The following is a 21,184-nucleotide window of genomic DNA, read 5'->3' on the forward strand; positions in this document are numbered from 1 at the left end:
TTATCAAGGTCTGAACTCTTCATCCAATGAGATGGGTGGAATTGAAAACATGTTTAAACAGATGATGGAGAAGAATGCCGAATCTGATACTCAATTAGCCTCTCACAACACTTCTATTTGAAATTTGGAGGTCCAATTAGGACAAATCTCACAAGTTTGGAACACTCATCCTAAGGGGGCACAATATAGTGATACGGTGGTAAACTCGAAGGGTGGTAATAATAAGGGACATGCTATGGCCGTGACTACTAGAAGTGGAAAAGGTGGAGATGCAACCACCTCAAATCAAAGAAGGATTGTGGATGAATATGTTGTGGTATAATAAAATGAAATCCCAAGCAATGTGATTCAAGCTAATGAAGAAGTAAGAATTGATATTAATGAAAATGTGGAGGAGACACAAGAAGAAGTGGACCCGTCTAGGGAACACGTGATTGACATACCACAAATGGTAGTGCCGAAGGATAAGGTACCAATACCAAGGCCTCCTCCTCCATACCCTCAAATGCTTGCAAAGCAAAATAGTGAAAACCCATTCAAAAGGTTTATTGATATGATGAAAAGTTTGTTTATTAATGTGTCGTTGGTTGAGAAATTGGAACAAATGTCGTGATATGCAAAATTCATGAAGGATTTGGTAACCAAGATATAATCAATGAATTGTGTGACCATCAAGATGACTCGGAAGTGAGTGCTATTGTGCACTGAATGGCTCCGAAATTGGAAGATCCGGGTGCTTTCACAATCCCGTGTACTATTGGGAGTGCTGACTTTGCCAAAGCATTATGTGACCTTGGGGCGAGTATCAACTTGATGCCCTATTCGGTGTCCAAAACTTTGGGAATTGGGAAACCAAGACCCACATCCACGAGGTTAAAAATGGAGGATCGAACAATGAAGAGGCATTTGGGTATTATTGATGATGTATTGGTTCGAGTTGATAAGTTCATCCTCCCAGAAGACTTTGTGATCCTTGATTGTGAAGTGGACTATGAGGTGCCTATCATTTTGGGTAGACCTTTCCTTGCTACGAGGAAGGCTCTTATTGATGTGGAAGTCGGCGAGCTCACTTTCTGGGTGGGTGACGAAAAAGTGGTCTTCCATGTGTGCAAATCAATGAGGCAACCGAATAGTAATGAAGTTTGTTTGCTCGTGGATTTGGTGACGGATGTGATTATAGTTGACAATGCTAGTGCCACAATGAACGTTGAAGACAAATTGGAAGCTGTTTTGCTCAACCTTGATGATGATGAGGAGAGTAATGGCTATGTGGAGTATGTAAATGCATTGCAAGGCATGGGGTTGTACACTTATGAGACCTGAAAGCTATCTTTGGTTCTTGAAAACCGGAAGAATCCTCAAATAAAGCCCTCAATCAAGGAGCTCCTACTTTAGAGTTAAAGCCATTGCCTCCACATCTCAGGTATGAATTCTTTGGCCCTTATTCTACTCTACCGCTTATCCTTTCTTCTTGCTTAACTAACATGCAGGTAGAGTCCACATTAGAGGTGCTACAAAGGAGAAAAAGATCAATCAAATGGACTTTGGCGGATATCCGGGGCATAAGCCCCGCCTTTTGCATGCACAAGATTATTTTGGAGGAGGGTGCCAAACCCTCTGTTGAACATAAAAGAAGACTAAATGAAGCAATGCAAGAGGTGGAGAAGAAGGAGATAATCAAGTGGTTAGATGCCGGGGTTGTGTACCCCATTTCTGATAGCTTGTAGACCTCTCCAGTGCAATGTGTCCCAAAGAAAGGGGGCATGACTGTGGTAACAAATGACAAGAATGAATTTATCCAAACAAGAACTGTCACCGGGTGGAGAGTGCGTATGGAATATAGGAAACTCAACAAAGTCACTCGAAAAGATCATTTCCCGCTTCCATTGCTTGACCAAATGCTCGATCGGTTGGCTGGACATGCTTTTTATTGCTTTCTTGATGGATACTATGGCTATAATCAAACCCTTATTTCTCTTGAGGACCAAGAGAAGACCACTCTCACTTGCCCCTATGGTACTTTTGCATTCTCGTGGATGCCTTTTGGGTTGTGTAATGCACCACCAACTTTTTAGCGATGTATGATGGCTATTTTCACCGACATGGTTGAGGATATTCTTGAGGTCTTTATGGATGATTTCTCTGTGGTTGGGAATTCCTTTGAAGATTGTTTGAACAATTTGGATAGGGTATTGGCTAGATGTGAGGAGACAAATTTGGTGTTGAATTGGGAGAAGTGTCACTTCATGGTCGAGGAAGGCATTGTCCTTGGACACAAAATTTCAAAGCATGGTATTGAGGTCAACAAGGCCAAGATTGATGTAATCTCCAAACTCCCTCCTCCTACGTCCGTGAAGGGAGTGAGGAGCTTCTTGGGTCTTGGGGGTTTCAATCGCCGATTCATCAAGGACTTTTCCAAGGAGGTGAACCCATTGTGCAAACTTTTGGAGAAGGATGCCAAGTTCCATTTCAATGAAGATTGTATGAAGGCATTCTAGTTGCTTAAGCTCAAGTTGACTACTGTCGCCCCCCCCCCCTTTTCCCCTTCCGACGGAGAGGAGTCCGGATTTCGATATTTATGGGGTGTGATGACTCATTTTCTTTTAGGAATTGAGTATTTGAAGAGTCGCCACCTAACGATTTTAAGGTACGTTAGGGAACCTATAAGGTTCAACTACAACTATGTTTGATAAAAAGAGATAGGGTAAGAGCTTGAAATTATCCTAAGGTAAGGTGTTAGGCACCCCTCAGGATCCACTAGTGTGGTTCCCGGCCAGATAATTTTTGTGAATTGGTGCAATTAGCAAATAAACAAGTAAGGCTCAAGTAATAGGGGGTTTAAGTTAAACACACAAGCGTTTGAAAACAATTATTGAAAGGTGAAATTTTGAAAAGTGTTATAATCTAATGCATGCTTATGAATGTAAAGGGGGTGTCCTAGGTTTGTTTGTAATATGGATCACATCAATGTAAAACCCGGTATAACACTCCTCAAAAGAGGGGATACACGTGGTATTAGCGCACCGGTCATCATATCCATATCTACCCTTTCCCGCCCCGTTAAGGTAATTAAAGTGAGGGTTGGTCTCGACTCTTATTGCATGTTGTTACCCGTCCCATCCTATCAGTCCCGGAGGAATTTAGGACTACTATTCCTATAAGGAGGGGGTTCTAGGCAGGCCTTAGGTCTAAAGGCAAAATACTAAGGCGACATACAAAAACATATAAGACTGCAATTAGGGGGGCATATAGGAAAGTAGAAGGCTCTATTATACCTCCACAAAGTATGCACATAGATAGCATGACTTATACACAGTTAAGGTCTGAATTTAAAATCCTAAGTAGAGTGTTTAAGTCAGAACCAGATTCATTATATAACTCAGAAAAGAAGTCCGAATCAGGCCTGCCTGTTGGTTGTAGCAATTAATAATTAAACAAAGGCAGTTCCAGTTTTATTCAGGTTATTACCTAGGGCTTGCCCAATGTAGTAGCTGTTCCGAATCATTAAGACGGTTTTTATTACCTAAAAACATGATGTTCTAGGTGTTCAGCACATAGAATTATTGCCAGTTGTTTGTAAAAACTAAGTAAAATTGTTTTATTCCTCTTTGTGCATTCATAGTTAGACTAAGAGTGCTTAAGCGAATTTAAATGAAATCCTAAAGGCATGGTATCTAATGTAAAAAAATGCATAATGATGCAGAATCCTAAGCAGGATTTCTATATGCACAAATATTACAACGTTTAAACATGATTTTCAGAATATACAGAAATGATATGTTTGTTAGTGTTGTTTAGCCTAAAATAGGATCTCTAAGTGTGCATGGCAGTAGGAATATGATCACAGAAACTCCGGTTATTAACATAATTAACGCAGGATTTTATAAGAGATATGATAATGAAATGGACATGCTGAAAACAATAAGCGTAAATCCTAGGGAATATGATCTCTAATGCATGAAATGAGTCCTAAGCATGGTTTCTATTGCCAAAGTAGGAAGATAAACCTAATAACATGTTTTTGACCCCTTTTTATAACTAAAGCATGTATAGTCACCCCTTCCCTTTTCACTATCCATCCCCAGAATTGTTTACAAATTATTACAGACCATGTGATTGAATACATAAGAAAAAAATGCATAAAATAAGAAGTTACAACCATAGGAATCCTGATCCTGACTTCCTCTCTGAGTTATGTAATAAACCACTTCATGCCAATATTATTCCAAAGCCTTTTTCATATCTGGGTGTGCCAGAGTTCCCTAAGGACCTCAAGGGATCCCGGGCAGTGCTCACAACCAGATTGCATAACCAAGAGAGTTTGTGCAGTGTGGAAGGGCCAGCTCTTATGTGTCCAGGTTCAGAGGGAGCTCAGGGGTCTCAAAGCAAGGCTCGCACAAGAGGGGCAGAGCCTAATGATCTAAGAGTACATATGAGAGTGCTGGACATAGACTCAAAGGAGTTGAGCTGGAAAATAGTTTTAGAAACAACATGTTTGAAGTGAGTTTGAAAACAGCAGAATAATTGACTAATAAAACAGTTTTTGAAAAGGGAAAGGGGGTAGGAGCAACAATAACACACAGAGAACCATTTCAGAGAGAATATACATGCTTCAGCAGTTACAAATAGGGGAGTATGGGTTGGGGGCATAGAGGATCCAAATCAGAAACACATAATTAGTCATGAATTAGGTACATTATATACATGCTAGTTGAAGGACATAAACAGGAACAAGTAAATATGCTAATCACATTTGAATAGGGAAAGGCAGAATTTTAAGCATGCTGAGTAAAGCAATAAACAAACAGTACAACTCAACAACACGAGCCATTAAGTTAGTGCAGAAAGAGACAGTGATTTACAACAAGGGAACACATAGGTGTTGAGTTTCAGAATTTAAATTAAGAACATACCAGTTAAAGGAGCAAAGTGTAGAAAAGTAAATCAATCATAGTTCTAAAGTCTAGCCTTGGCTTTCAGCCGGCTAGACAAGGCAGTAGCACAAATAGTAGAGAAAGAAAGAGAGTTTGAATGTGTAAATGTGTGTTCTTGAACTCAGTTGTCCGTGTCTTGTTAATGAAAGAACTAGGGTATTTATAGCCTTTAAAACGAGTAGAAAAATAAGGTAACAAGTAAAGGTTTGACACAAATATGAAAGTAATCACAGTCAGAATCAATTAATACAAGTATTCCCTCTAATCAAGGAATTATTGCTCAAATGGACACTAACAAGGGTAATTAAGGAAATAAAACAAATTTGAGAAAGATTGATTTCTGACCATATAGGGGATAGTAAAAAGTATAGAGTAAATAATTAAGTCTAAGTACAAAATATACTTAATTTTGGGAAAGGATTCATCAGGGGTAAAACATCACAGCAAAGGAAGGGAATCAATCAATTTAAACAAAACGAGTGAAACCAGGGGTTTATAAGAAAATATTTGCAATCAGTCGTAACTTGAGAAAATCAAGATCAATCAAGAAAGAGTCACAATTCTGCACTTCGCCATATAATAGAGAAGAATGAACAAGCAAAGCCAAACGTATTGACATAAGAAACAACTAGATGTACACAAACATACAACAGTAACATGAGTAGGCTAGGGCTTAGTAGTAAAAGAACCTAATCAAAGCATAGTAGTCAACAAAGTCAAGTAGTCACATAGAATCAAATATGAAGGAAACAGTCTAACACATAGCAACAGGTAAAGGAGATCTTTTAAAAACTCTCAGTAATAAGTGAGGAAAATTTCAAGAAACTAGGGTTTTAACAGAGCTGAGTTAAAAGGGTAAGAACTCAGAATCAGTCAAGTTAAACAATGAAAAAGGTTCTCATCCAAAACACGTATACAAAATAAAAGACGGTTTCAGAACCTTGGATAAAACCAAAGATATTAGGGTTTTCAACATGCTGAGTCAGGTAGAAGAAAAGTATAAACAAATCGTTTGATTAAATGGGGTAGGTGGGGATCCAGGTTTGGGTAGGGTTAAAAAGGGTTAGGGTCGGGTTTAATTTGAAATTGGGCCGGGGAATTGGGTTTGATTTGGGTTAGATTTGAAAGCCAATTTGGGCTAAAATTTAATTAGCCACTTTTTCCCTTTTTAATTTATAACAATTGTAAATAGTTTTTGAAAACTAAATTAAAAGGTATAAAATGATATATAACACATAATTAACAATTTAAAAATATAGGACCCAATTTTATGAATATAAAACCTAATTAAACCTTAAAAAGGGCTAATATTGCAAATATATGCAATTTAGCTTTAAAAATACTAAATAAAATTGTAAAAATATGTAAAAATTTATTTTAGCCATATTTTTGTATAAATATAAAAATCCAATAGTTGAATTATCAAAAATAATAATTTTAGAAATAATTATTGGGATTTTATTGATAAAAAGGGGAAAATAAATCAATTAAAACCCCTTTAAAAATATGGAAAAATAATATAACCCTTGGACATGCTTATATATGCATACATATTCTATTTTGAAGGTATTTTGCATATTTAAAATATATAGGGAAAAATTGGGTATCAACAACTACTACTCCTATTATCCCCGCACCAAATTGGAGCTTGCCTTTTGAGCTCATAAGTAACGGTAGTGATGTTGCTGTTGGAGCGGTGTTGGGGCAAAGAATCAACAAAATATTCAATCCGGTCTACTATGCTAGCAAGACCATGAATTTATGCCCAAGTCAACTACACAGTGACCGAAAAGGAGCTATTTGCTATTGTTTTTGCTATGGAGAAGTTCCGGTCGTATTTGATGGGTACTAAGGTGATTGTTCACACTGACGTGGTTCGATATTTGATGAGCAAGAAATATTCTAAGGTAAGGTTGATGCGGTGGGTGCCACTATTGCAAGAGTTTGATCTAGAGATTCAAGACCGCAAAGGGTAGTGAAAATCAAGTGGCGGACCACTTGTCCCGTTTGGAGGAGGAGGGGAGGCCACATGACGACCTTATGATCAATGATTCATTTTCCGATGAGCAACTCATAGATATTTTAATGATTGAGTTGTGTATTCTATTGGCCTACTCTCTACAAGGACTCTAATGATCTTGTCAAGCGTTGTGATGAATGCCAACAGGCCGGTGGGATTTCTAAGAACAATGAGATGCCCCTCACCACCATCTTTGAGATTGATATCTTTGATGTTTGGAGTATTGATTTCATAGGTCCGTTCACGAGCTCTTCTGGGAACACTTACATTTTGGTAGTTGTGGACTATGTGTCAAAATGGGTTGAAACCGTGGCTTTACCAAACAACAAAGCTTGAAGTGTAGTAGCATTCTTGAAAAAGAACATCTTCACAAGGTTTGGTACTCCGAGGGCCATTATTAGTGATGGGTGTTTGCATTTTTGCAACCGGGCTTTTGATACCTTACGCACCAAGTATGGTGTCACTCATAAAGTTTCAACCCCCTACCATTCTCAAGCAAGCGGACTGGTTGAAGTCTCCAACTGGAAGATCAAGAGTATTTTGTCAAAAACTGTGAATGCCAACTGAACGGATTGGTCAAAAAAACTTGATGATGTTGTTTGGGCTTATAGGACGGCCTATAAGATGCCAATTGGGATGTCTCCATATCGACTGGTGTTTGGGAAGGCGTGTCATCTTTCGGTAGAACTTGAGCATAAGGCCATGTGGGCATTGAAGAAGTTGAACCTTGAGTGGGATGTCGCTGCAAACCTAAGAGTGGCACATTTGAATGAGCTTGATGAATTCCGGTATCATGCCTACACAAGTTCGTCCATTTACAAGGAGAAGATGAAGTACCTTCCTAACAAGTATATCCGCAACAAGGAGTTTAAAGAGGGTGATCTTGTACTTTTGTTCAATTCCCGGATACGGTTGTTTCCGGGCAAGTTGAAGTCAAAATGGAGTGGTCACTTTGAAGTGGCGAATGTAACCCCCTTTGGTGCTCTAGATTTGAAAACTAAGAATGATGACGTTTTTAGAGTCAATGGGCACCAGGTTAAACATTATCTTGGCAAGGTTGATGATGGCCACATTGTGGCGGTTCTTCATTTCAAGTGATTGGTAATCTGCGTCATGCCGCGATGTTAAATCAGGCACTTCTTGGGAGGCAACCCATATCTTTTTCTTTCTTTTGTTTTTATTTTTTAGATTAGATAGGCTTTGTTTTTGTGTTAACTAGTTTTGAAGTATACGCAAGAATGAGTGTGAACTGTAGGGACTGTGCAAGAAAATTTGGCTAAGTGTCACAACTGTGCGGACCACATCAAAATTATGCAAACCGTATAACCACTTTACGGCCACACAATTCTGTGAGTGGTCTCACAACTGGAAGATCAAAATTGCATAGTTTCTAAAGTTTGGCATGTCAAAAGTCCTTAACAAATTGCGGCCGCACACATTTTTGTGTGGTCCGCACTGATTCTGCCGCCGCTCTCACTATTGTTCAGTCTGCAGCACTTCTTCACAAGTGCAGGTAAGGAGTGCGAACGCACTCAAAATTATGTGGCCGCACTCAGGTAGGTCTGGGCCCGCCGGGTCAGAGTATAAATAGAGCCCTTCGTAACGTTTTACACTTTTCGACCTCCGAACACCAAACGCTCTAAGCAACTACAGTGCACTCTATTAGCTCTAAGTCTTCTCTTATTAGATCAAGTTAGATTTTTGCCTGCATCTTCATTACTGATATGTTAATTTCTTCATCTTTTGTTTTGTTTTGTTCTTTGATCTAGGGTTATTTCATGCCTAAAATGTCAATGTGTAGTTGTTTTTGCTTAGAATCATGTGGGTAGCATAATAAATGTTAATTGGGGCCTGGGTAAATATCTAATCATGCTTAATTGTTAGAGCCATGTCTAATTCTTGAAAACCCTTATATGAATTGTAAGCCAGTGCCCATTAAAGTTAAATTATGCGGCCGCACACACTTTTGTGTGACCCGCACTAGAGGCTATGCGGTCGCACACATTTTTGTGCGGTCCGCAACTCTCTGAGTTAGGGCAAGTATGTTCATGAATTTTGCGGCTGCACTCAAAATTATGCAGTCCGCAGTGGACTTGTGCGGCCACACTCATTTTTGTGCGGTCCACACTGATGAAACATCAGAGACCCTAGTAGTTTGAGCCTGGGGCTGCGCGGCCGTATTCAAAATTGTCACGACCCAAATTTCCCTCCGTTAGGTATCGTGATGGCACCTATTCTTAGGGACTAGGTAAGCCTAACATTAAATGAAACAACAACAACATTTAAATAACATCCAACAACTTGAAATAGAAGCCTCTTTAAAATTTTCAACTTCTCAAAATCGGTAGTACAAGTCATAAGCTCTACAGAGTTTACTACAACTTCTAAATACAACTGTTTGGAAATAAGTAAAAACAGTGTGAATACAAAATGAGAAGGTGACTCCGAAGCCTGCAAACACAACAATAGTTTTACCTTGAGTCTCCTCAGCAAGAATCCACATAGCTACTAACGATCAAATACCTGGATCTATATACAAAAATGTACAGAAGTGCGGTATGAGCACACCACAGCGGTGCCCAGTAAGTATCAAAACTAACCTCGGTGGAATAGTGAAGAGGAACAGTCAAGACACCTACTGGTCTAATAAACTGAACAAGTATGAGTATAGGAATAACTATGCATGATTTCTACATAAAGACTACGCGATATGGCAATACAATAATTGCAATAATGAAGGTACAACAAGTAACATCGTAACACCATAATAAGGACCCAGAAGAGTGAACGAAAACACAACCCAAATCCGATATCATAAATACAGTAAAGACAAGTAATAACTCAGCAACTACGACAGTTTACATATCAGGTCTTAGCCAACAAACTCCAATCAATTAGTCAAATCCTTCAAGTATATATCTTTCACCCACAAATTTTCGAATAGAAATCTTTAGAATATAATCCTTCCCAATAAAGATATTTCGAAATATACTTCCTTCAAATAAATATCTTTCAAAATAGATACCTTTCGAATATAATCTTTTCAAATAAATATCCTTAGAATATAAGTCACCATGTGACACCTCATCTCATAATTATACAATACGGGTCTCAATACCTGAACCCTAATACTTGGCATCATGTGCCCTCATCACGCCTCATAATCGCATTAACGACTCACATGCCAAATAAAGCCATTCTCACATTGAAGGCAAATAACCAAGGGTGTGTGTCTATACTCAGCAATATCAAGAAAACCTCTTATCCGATAAGGGTGCTTTGCTACGTGTATGCATGTGCAAGTGTTCTAATATAGTTCATACCAGCTAGTAAGTATAATGAAAAAAATGAACAACACATTGAATGTTTACGCAAGAATAAAATCAATGAAAGACAACAACTCAAAACATAGTCATAACAACAGGAGATCTCCTAGGATACCGTCCCATAGTCCCAAACGTAAATGTGCAGGGGGATCTCCCGAAATACCATTCCGTAGTCCCAAAGTATATATGCAGTGCTGGGGGATCTCCTGAAATATCGTTCCGTAGTCTCAAAGTAAATATGCAATACAGAGGGATCTCCCGGGATACCGTTCCGTAGTCCCAAAGTAAATATGTAGGGTTGTGGGATCTCCGGGAATACCGTTCTGTAGTTCCAAAGTAAATATGCTGTACAGGGGGATCTCTCAGAATACCATTCCATAGTCCCAATGTAAATATGCAGCGCAAATAACAAAGATAACAGTTACTACACAGTAGAAACCTCGTGCATCACCACAACAATGTACAACAACAACAATGACAATGACAATAATACAAGTGCGACAAGTAAATCAACTCAAGAACTTTAAATCACAAAGAAACGGCAGAACCAGATCACAAGGAATAACCACATTAAATATTGTAGGTGTAAAGAGAACAGTTCAACAAGGGAAAACCAATATGTAGCAATAATCCCACAATATACAATTCAACAGTAAGGAAGCTAACACAAGTCATATAGTTCCAAATAAAGACAAGTCCACTAAGATATATGATGTCTAAACTTCTTTTAAGGTTGAGCAATTTCGAGGATATTTGACAATTTAATTAAGGATAAGCAGCAGAAAGATAATCATAACCTCAATTAAGACTAAACAATTATAAGATGAGATGATGATAATTTCAAATAAAGATAAGCAGTTATGAAAAGATTGCATGACAATAGAAGAGGAAGAATATTCAGTTAAGTCAATTAAGAGTCAAAATAGGCAATAAGAGTGAATCCTAAAGAAATTAATTCTAATTTAATCAAGTGGAGGTGAAACCAATAAATAGGCACTCAGTCATATCAAGAACAACTTCATACATAGTGAATATAAGAACCTAAGAACCCTAAAAGGCCAATTTCCCACAAATAACTCTAAGCATGCCCTCGTCATCTCGCGTACACGGGCTACAAACAACATAGAAGACTCAAACCCTAAGGGGAAATCCTCCACACAAGGTTAAACAAGATACATACCTCAAAGAAGACAAACCAATACTCTAAAGTGAACTTCTCGTGTGAAAAAACCTCCGGACAGCTCAAATCTAACCAAAATAACTTCAAAGCACAAATAAAACTCATAAGAAACTATTCTGGATAATAAAATCTCAACCTTTAACAAAATCCAAAAATTGGTCCAAAAGATTGCCCTCGGGCCGGCACCTCGGAACCCGACAAATTTAAAAAAAACCCAAATACCCATTCCTACACGAGTTCAATCATACAAAAATTATCAAATTCCGATACTATTTTGTCCTTCAAATCATGATTTTTCATTTTAGAAATTTTCTTCAAAAACCAACATTTTTCTCAACCCAAAACACAATTTCAATGATAAAAATGAAGATAAAATCATGGAATATATTAAATATTAGGTGAAGAACACTTACCAAATCGAATTGCTTGAAAACCTCACAAAGAATCGCTCAAAACCGAGTTCCACAAGTCTAAATATGATAAAAATGGCCTAACCCTCGATTTGGAAAACTTATATTCTGCCCAGATGTTAAAGCATCTCGAACGTGGAAGGCTACTCACGTTGCGAAGAAGGAAAAATGAGGGCTATCTAGATGTGCTTCGCAAACGCGACAGAAGGCTCACGAACGCGAAGAGGAAAGTGAGGTTGTCCAGAAAGACCCTTTGCGAACGCGAAGAACAAGAAATGGGGCCTACTCGAAGGGGGGTGGACAATCACTAACGCGATGAAGGATTTCGAGGTAGTTAGGAGAAATACTTCACGAACGCGAAAGTCAGTTTGTGATCACGAAGAAGAACACCAGAAGACAGAAAACAACAATTGAAAAATAGGAGGAATTGACCCGTAGCTCACCCAGAACACACCCGAGGCCGCCCGGACCCCGTCTAGACACACAAACAAGTTCTATAATCTAATCCGGACTCACTCGTGGTTTCAAATCACATCAAACATTGCCGAAATTACAAATCGCGCCATGAATCGAACTATGAACTCCCAAATCTTCCATCTCCAAAAACGCGCGCCGAAACCAATCAAACCAACCTTGAATGATGCAAAATTTTGCAAACAAGCCTAAAATGGCATAATGGAGTTGTTCCAACTCTCAGAATCACATTCCAACCCCGATATCACAAAAATCAACTATGGGTCAAACTTATCCATATTCCAAACATCAACTTTTCCAACTTTCGCCGAAATGCCTCAAATTACCCTACGGGTCTCCAAATCTGAATCCGAGTGCACTCCTAAATCCAAATACGAAGCTACTAACATAATCCAAAACTCATTCTGGAGCCGTTTACACAAAAGTAAATTCTCACCGCCTATGCTTCCAAAACTAGATTCTTTCTTCCAATTTGACTCTAAATCATCCGGTAACTGAATTCAACTATGCACACAAGTCGATACACATAATATGAAGTTGTTCAAGACCTTATGTCGCCGAATGGAGCTTAAATTCTCAAAATGACCGGCTGGGTTGTTACATCCTCTCCCTCTTAAAACAAACATTCATCCTCGAACGTGCTAAGATTCGCCTCGAAGTCATCAAATCACTAAATGCACACTTCCAACATACGCCCGGGTGATCCCACGTCACCCCAATCAACATAAGCCTAACGACACCTTCTCAACTGTAAATTAGCCTTTCTACCAACATCGATAAGTCTTATAGCCAAAACTTTTCACTTTCCATTTATTTCTAGAAGACCTAAATCTAAATCCATATCTGGTATCAGTCTCAACCAGCTGCAACAACTCATGCCTACACCACAAGGTACGGGCACACAAGATAACACACCACACATAGGCCTATAATAACATTTCTGATCACAATAGCTGTCCCAAATCAAATCCACCACCGACAATTAGCCTCACATTTGATGGAACTCTATTTCAACCCTCCACAACAATGACAATGATGCAAGAAACACGAAGACCTCATAACCAAACACCCGAATCAACATGTCACAACTAACACCACCAGTTACACACCCCGTAAGCTAAAACTTAAGAAGCACAGAACGAAAATGACTGAATATGAAAAGAGAAAAACATAAGGGAACGATCAAACAAGCCCGACAGGCACAACTCTCTAGCAGTACTAACCTACCAAACAATATAACAAGGAAAGAATTAAAGCATATGAACAATTCACAAGGACCTTATCCTAATATAACTTCCACCGCGGTACACAGCTAGGTTTGAACACATCAAATCACATGAAATCATGAGGGTCTCGCCATCAACTCTAAATCACAGGTAGAGTATACATCAAACCAGCTGGAACCTTTCACTAGATCAATTCCGTCAACAAAATTACAACACGTACTGGCTCTCATACTGTTGGAGCATAAAAATCACAGCTCATAGCCAAAAATACTCAGAAATCACATGAAGCCTAACGTAATGGACAATAGGAATTTATTAATAGTCTCAAAACTCTCAATAATGAATAGAAACAGATGATAGACACGGGCTATCACTCATAGAACCTCCTGTCACACCTCCTTTTTACCCCCGAAAGAGATATAAGGGAGTTTTCCCATTAAAGTGACAATAATCGAAATAGGATTATTTATTCAAATTCAGAGTCGCCACTTGGGATGATTTATGGTGTCCCAAGTCACTGATTTAAAATTCCGAATCGAGGAAGTTTGACTCTGTATTATAGTCCACGAACATAAAAATCCGGGTAAGGAATTCTGTTAACCCGGGAGAAGGTGTTAGGCATTCCCGAGTTCTGTGGTTCTAGCACGGTCGCTTAACTGTTATTATTGACCTAATTATTTGATTTTAAAACACTTTTAAGCCTATGTGACTTTTAACTTTTGAAAACCACTTTTATTTTTTTTAAGGCAAATTTCAACGTCATCTAAAACACGTTTTTGGACCACGCCACATGAAATGCACCCGTAGTTCGAGACACATTTTATTTAACATTGTCACGATTTGGATTTGGGTCACATGAAATGTACACCCGAGTTTAGGAAAGTAATATTATTAAAATAACGCGCCTAAGGCAACTACGCATTTTTAACTTTGCGAGGGCTATGGAAATTCGCTAAATGGCACGCCACGATTTCTAAGGATAAAAACATTAATTAAACGAGGGCCATGGGTTTTGAGATTTTATTTGGCATGGCACGCTTCAAAATATTTAATTTTTTTTTATTATTCGAAGTTGTTATAATTGGGTTACATGAAATGCACCCCCGAATTTTGGAATTAGGTATCGTAACTATGTCTCGGGAACCATACCCATAGTTACAATGGTTTATTAATCGCGCCTAAAGCAAGCTACAGTGTTCATGAATCATTCATTTCCTAAAACTAATTTTGAGATTATTGCAAATGGTATCATAGTTATGGACAAGAATTATGGAAGAGGTGGCTTAGGTCGTAGATTTACTTGCGATGGGTTGCTAAAACAAATTGTATCCTTCCTCTCTAATTAATATTTTTCAACTTCAACAAAAGGAAATCAATAAAACCAATTACTAACATCTGTTACTTCAATTTAACCAAACAAACAAGTTATAGCCATAAACGAATTCGCAGAATACTCTAATGTGCAACAAGACAAAATGCTAACTAAAGAAACAACCAAATGATGGCCTTTTGATCTTCTTGACCCTTTTTCAAGTTATTAGTTTAGATCTTTGTTTAACTAACAGGTCATTCTCGTGAATAGATGACCTTACCTTGATAATACCATAAGAACTAGACATACAAACACTTCAAATATCAGTATTCATCATACCAACTTTGAGTGACGTAGACCAACTAATTACTAAATGCACCATTAACAGAGAATAATTAAAGCATGGAATGAAGTACTAACTAAAGTAGAAATGGACCTTTTTGCCAGAGATTCCTTTGTTACTTTGAAAATGAGAACCTCACAGACAAATCGGTATGTCATCAAGTGTACAAAAAGAAGACTCTCACGAACTTGACTTGACTGAACCTCAATTTTTTAGCGATGTTAATGGAGCTATTTCATGAGAACTTCTGCATTTTGTGAATGTTTAAGGCTGATTTGGAGCTGCATTTCATGGCTCTTGAGGGGCTGGTTTTGGGGCGTTTTTTAGGTGAAACAATGGGCAGCATTTTGGACTATTTACTCGCATCTGATGACTGCATTTCTGCTGCTTGTTATGGCTGAATTTTGGAGTGGTTAAAGGGAGCTTTGAGAACTGACTTTCATGGATGAAAATGGAGTTTTTGTGGCTGATTTTCAATAGTAACGCATCTGCTTTGGCGCTAATTTTGCAACAACTATGGGGGTTGTGTTATTGGTGTTAGAATGACACTTTTGTTGGATCATTAACATGTTGGACTGGAGAAAGACTTATTGGATGACCTTGAACTTGATAGAATATTTACAAGAGTAATATACAAAACTGTTCCTACGGATGACCGAAACTAATAACTAATCTAAACTCATACATATTACGAACAATTAATTCTAAGCTCTAAACCTCATACCGGGTTATTACGAAATATTTCATTGGATCCCATAGATATTTGCAAGATTTGTTTAACTAGATAGTCGAGCTAGCTTGAATGATAATTAGCTCTACTATACATGATCTTCAACATAACTCTCAGGTGATTCCAACCAACTTCAAGTCATTAAACAATTCAAATAAAGCTATCAAAGCAAACAGGAATTGAAATTTGGTTTTCACTTTCAAAATTCATCAAGTTATGATAATGAAATACACCAGTACACATCCAATTTCAATACAAACGTGTCCTACTATTATACTTAACATGTTCCGAAATTACAAAGAAGACTCTAGGTAAAATACCTGGAAAGAGAACTGAGATTTGGACCAAATAAAGATCACAGAACTATAGATGGATCTCAGCTACTAATAAAAAAACAGCAAGACAACATCAAACTTGAGCGAGATCCATTTTTGAAAACCTAGAAATATGAATGAAAACCTTGCAATTTGATGAGGAATAACACTGCTTCCTCTATGTGAAATTTTGAGCAAAGATTGACATAAAAAGGACTTGTATTTTGTATTTCTCTTCAGCCTTGGGATTACAAATTTACCAATGGAGGTCTTCTTTTTTTTTTTAATTTTTCCCGATTTCTATCTCCCTTCCCCAGTTCTGTTATTTCTTTCTCCTTTCGTGTGTGTTTGTGTGTGTATAGAGTAAGGTCAAAATGTCTGGGTGGATTGGAGAAATGAAGAAAGAAGAAGAAGGGAGGGGAGGGTGCGCCGCTAACTAAGGGTTCTTTCCAATTGTCTTTTTCTGATCTCTTTTTTGCCTTAGCTCCATTTTATGTGAGGGATTAGAGTAAAAAAATGGAAAAAAGGGTAATAGATCAAATGGGTATTGGTATTGGAATTGGGCTGTGGTTTAAAATTAATTTGGGCTATTTCAGGAATTGACCCAATTTTAGAAGTAACAAGACCAAAAATATATTCTTCCTAAATTCCTTTTCTCCTTTTTTTTTCTTTTTTTTTAATTAATTAAAATCCTAAATTAATCTATTTTTGTAGAAATTAAAATGTTTTATTTATTTTTAACATTAAAATAATTAACTAAAAATGCTAATTTTAAAGACTAAAAGCTAAATATGTAAAAATGATAATTTTTAGGATTTTTCTATGATTTAAAAATATTAAAAATGCATGAAATGCAAATAAATAAAGAAAAATTCCTAAAATCAATAAAAATTATTTTTGGTCTATTTTTAGGAGTTATTTTCATGAAGGACAAAAATCACGTGCTCACAGCTGCCCCTCTTTGCTCGGAAACACGAAAAGTTTTCGTGCAAAGATAAAGTGAGCGTATACGAGCGATTTTTGCCCGTTTGAATACTCCGTGGGAAGCATTTTTGAAAAGATTTGACCGCACCCTGCTTCTGAGGTTGCCTACATATCCTTGGCTATAAAGGAATCAAGTCAGTGTAGTTTGGGAAGTTTTGGTAGCTAGGACTACCATGAAGATGTGATTTCACTGTTGTTGTTGTTGCTGCTGCTGCTTACTGAACCCCTTATTACACCATGACAAAATAAAAAGAAGCTAGACTAAACTATGATCTATGCATTACAAAAGCCTTATCTATATCTTCAAACTTGATCTTGTGATCCTTGTTGCCTTGTTGACTTGTATTCTCCCGGTGAAGTCCCTTTATTGCCGACTTGAATTGTAATCTGAGATGTTTTCCCTTTTCTCCAGGTGGATGCCTGATTGCTGAACTTTGAACTGTATTCCCGTGCTCTCCAGGTGGGCGCCTGACTGCCGAACTTGAACTATATTCCCGTGCTCTCCAGGTGGGCGCCTGACTGCTGAACTTGAATTGTATTCTTGTGCTCTCCAGGTGGGTGCCTGACTGCTGAACTTGAATTATATTCTCGTGCTCTCCAGGTGGGCGCCTGACTGCTGAACTTGAATTGTATTCCTGTGCTCTCCAAGTGGGCGCCTGATTGCTGAACTTGAATTGTATTCCCATGCTCTCCAGGTGGGCGCCTGACTGCTGAACTTGAATTGTATTCCCGTGCTCTCCAGGTGGGCGCCTGACTGTTGAACTTGAATCGTATTCCCATGCTCTCCGGGTGGGCGCCTGACTGCTGAACTTGAATTGTATTCCCATGCTCTCCAGGTGGGCGCCTGATTGCTGAACTTGAATTGTATTCCTGTGCTCTCCAGGTGGGCGACTGACTGTTGAACTTGAACCATCTTCCTTTGACCACTGTTTCCTTCCCTTTGTTCTCTGGGTGGGCTCATGATTTCAAGCATTTGAATTATCTTCCTTTCCTCCGAAACTTGTCTTGTTCTCCCTTTGTTCTTCAGGCGGGCTCCTGATTGTTGAACTTCCTTTGAACCTTGCTGCTTCCCTTTGTTCTCTAGGTGGGCTCCTGATTGCTATCTTTCTTTGAACATTGCTGCTTCCCTTCGTTCTCCAGGTGGGCTCTTGATTACCAACACTTGCATTGATTTTCCTTGAAACTTGAACTGCTTCCCTTTGTTCTTCAGGTGGGCTCCTGATTGCTAAACTCCTTTGAACCTTGCTGTTTTCCCTTTGTTCTCCAGGTGGGCTCCTGATTGCTGAACACTTGCATTGTTTTTCCTTGAAACTTGAATTGCTTCCCTTGAAACTTGAACGACTTCCCTTTGTTCTCCAGGTGGGCTCTTGATTTCCAACACTTGAACTGACCCCTCTGAAACTACTGCTTGTGAACCTGATTACAATAAAACAAACAAAACAAAAGAAATTTTCTTTCCCAGTTTGATATCGGGAACATCAGTGAGTGTTAATCGAATCATAGTACCCAAAAGCTTTATGAATTTAAAAGCTAAATCTCATTATCCAGGAGGGTCCTGAAAATTAAAAATTAAATCTCATCTCAAGAGTGACAACTTCAAAGTTAAATTCTATTTCCTAAAGGTAAAACTTACGCTAAATTTTATTGTCTATGAAAGTCTTAAAAACTTAAAACTAAATCCCATTATCTGGGTCCTGAAAATTTTAAATTAAGTCCCATTATCCAGGAGGGTCCTGAATATTTTAAATTAAGTCTCATTATCCAGGAGGGTCCTGAAAAGTCGAGAACGAACTTATTTGAGCAGCGCTCTCTTCCTGGAGGATCTCTGTAGACCGCACAAAATTCCTTGCCCCTGAACCACGCTTTTCCTCATTGAGGGATCCTGTAGATCGAACAAATTTTTCTTTCCCCTTCTCAAACCACCTTTGTGCTGACAAAATTTGGGCACGACACTTGAAAAAATTCAAACTTCCAAGCTTTGATTTGGACACAATTTTTGTCCCTGTTTCAAAAAAAGAGAATTTGTGAGTTTATAAATATGGTGGTTGGTTTGTGGCCTTGATTTTGAGGGCGATTGCTCTTTAACTTCCCATGATAACTTTGATTTCCACTCGAAATACCTTGCTTGTTTATTGACTAACTACTTTCTCTGTCACCCTTATCACGGAAAATACCTCTGATCCATTCAAACTCAATACCATTCATCTGTTGCATTGTGCTCTTACATTGACATGTACTGAACCTTTGTGTTTCACATGAATCCCAAAGCACATCAATTGCGATCCACTCAGTGCGCATGTTGTTCTTTCGACACACTCGACTATGACTTGAGGGGATACGGTTAGGGATTCATAGAGAGGGAATGAAAAGGAGTTTGGGGTGTAATTTCGGACCGGTTTAGAGTGGTTCAAGTCTTGGACCGAATTTTGATTTAAGATTCGAGCGAATCAAGCTTGATTTGAGGGAAAGGAAATGAAAATATAGAATGGGGAGATGTGGGGGAGTTTCTGGTATCATTTTTGGACTTATTTGACCACTGAAACCACCTGAGGCGATTTCAGGTGGGCGGTTAGCGGTGGAGGCGGTGAGGATTTCATGGGCGGCTAGGGTTTCGTCTTCAAAGAGAAATGAGAGTGAGAGAGTTGGTTTGGGGGGGTAGGCTCTTGTTCGGACAGTTTTAAGGTAAAGGGTACAACAGTTCCGAGTTGTTGGATGATGGAAAATCCAACGGTTGTGACGAGGCGTGACCAAAACACTGTCGTTTGGGAGTTATAAGGGGTGGACCGGGCATGGGCGTGACTTGGGCCTGGATTTGGAGACGGGTGAGGGTGCATAATTGACTTGGGCTGGGGAATTTCAAAGGTTTGGCCGAAAATCTGATCCCTTTCAATTCCTTTTCCTTTTTTCTTTTATTTCAAAACTCTTTTCTTTTCTCAAAAAATAAAAATAAAAAACTAAACCAAATTATACTACCAAATTAAGTTAACTAACTCTAAGTAATAATTACCACACCAAATTAAAAGAAAAACTACAAAATTTGAAACTCAAAATTAAAAATGCAAAAAATGAGTTATTTTTGTGATTTTTTCCTTTTTTATAAAACAATCTATTACTAATTAATCTAAAATGTAAAGTTAAATCCTAAAATACAAATGCAACTTGTATTAAAAATAAAATTAAATATGCACACAAAAATGCAAACAATCAAGAATATTCTAAAATAACAAATAATTAAAAGGAAAAAAAATCTAATTTTTGGAATTATGTAGGAGTACTTCATGTGAGGCAAAAATCACGTGCTCACAGCTGCCCCTCTTTGCTCGAAGACACGAAGGATTTTCGGGCAAAGATTAAATGAGAAATTATGAGGGATTTTTACCTGTTTGAAACTCCATGAGAAGCATTTTGAAAAGAGTCTGACCGAACCTTGCTTCAAAGGTTGCCTACATATCCTTGGCTATAAATAAATCAGGTCAGTGTAGTTCTGGAATTGGGACTACCGGAAAGCTGTGATTTCACTGTTGTTGTTGTTGCTACTGCTTGCTGAACTCCTTATTACACCAAAATGGAAAAAATAAAAATAAAAATCTAAGCTAGCTAATCCTATCTACTACAAGATTCCTATCTAGAAATTTCTTGAAACTTGATCTTGAGTCTCAGCTGGTTATTGCTTTGGACTCCGATCTGAATCTTGATGCTCATCAGCTGTAGGTGCTGGTTCTTTCTTTAGCTTTGGATCAAGGTGGGACATGCGAAGCTTGTGACTTCGATCATATCTTGAGCAGTCTGCATCCTTCTCCACTTCAGCACTTTGAGTTCAGTTCTTTTTGTTCTTTTTCTTCTTTTCTTTATCTTGGATTGAGACTCATCCTTTTGGTCATCTCGAATCCTGTGCCTCAAGGTCAATCCTGCTCAGACACCAAAACAAATA

General features: G+C 38.2%; 2 protein-coding genes across 2 annotated transcripts; both read left to right on the top strand.

The window, feature by feature from the left end:
• Window positions 1–708: 708 nt before the first annotated feature.
• Window positions 709–1,323, top strand: LOC138871772 (uncharacterized). The gene has a single exon (XM_070149672.1). It carries the CDS (start codon window positions 709–711, stop codon window positions 1,321–1,323), a length of 615 nt encoding a protein of 204 aa, XP_070005773.1.
• Window positions 1,324–7,578: 6,255 nt separating this feature from the next.
• Window positions 7,579–8,052, top strand: LOC138871773 (uncharacterized). The gene has a single exon (XM_070149673.1). It carries the CDS (start codon window positions 7,579–7,581, stop codon window positions 8,050–8,052), a length of 474 nt encoding a protein of 157 aa, XP_070005774.1.
• Window positions 8,053–21,184: the final 13,132 nt, after the last annotated feature.

The sequence above is a fragment of the Nicotiana sylvestris genome, chromosome 6, assembly GCF_000393655.2.
Source record: "Nicotiana sylvestris chromosome 6, ASM39365v2, whole genome shotgun sequence".
NCBI classification, from domain to species: Eukaryota; Viridiplantae; Streptophyta; class Magnoliopsida; order Solanales; family Solanaceae; genus Nicotiana; species Nicotiana sylvestris.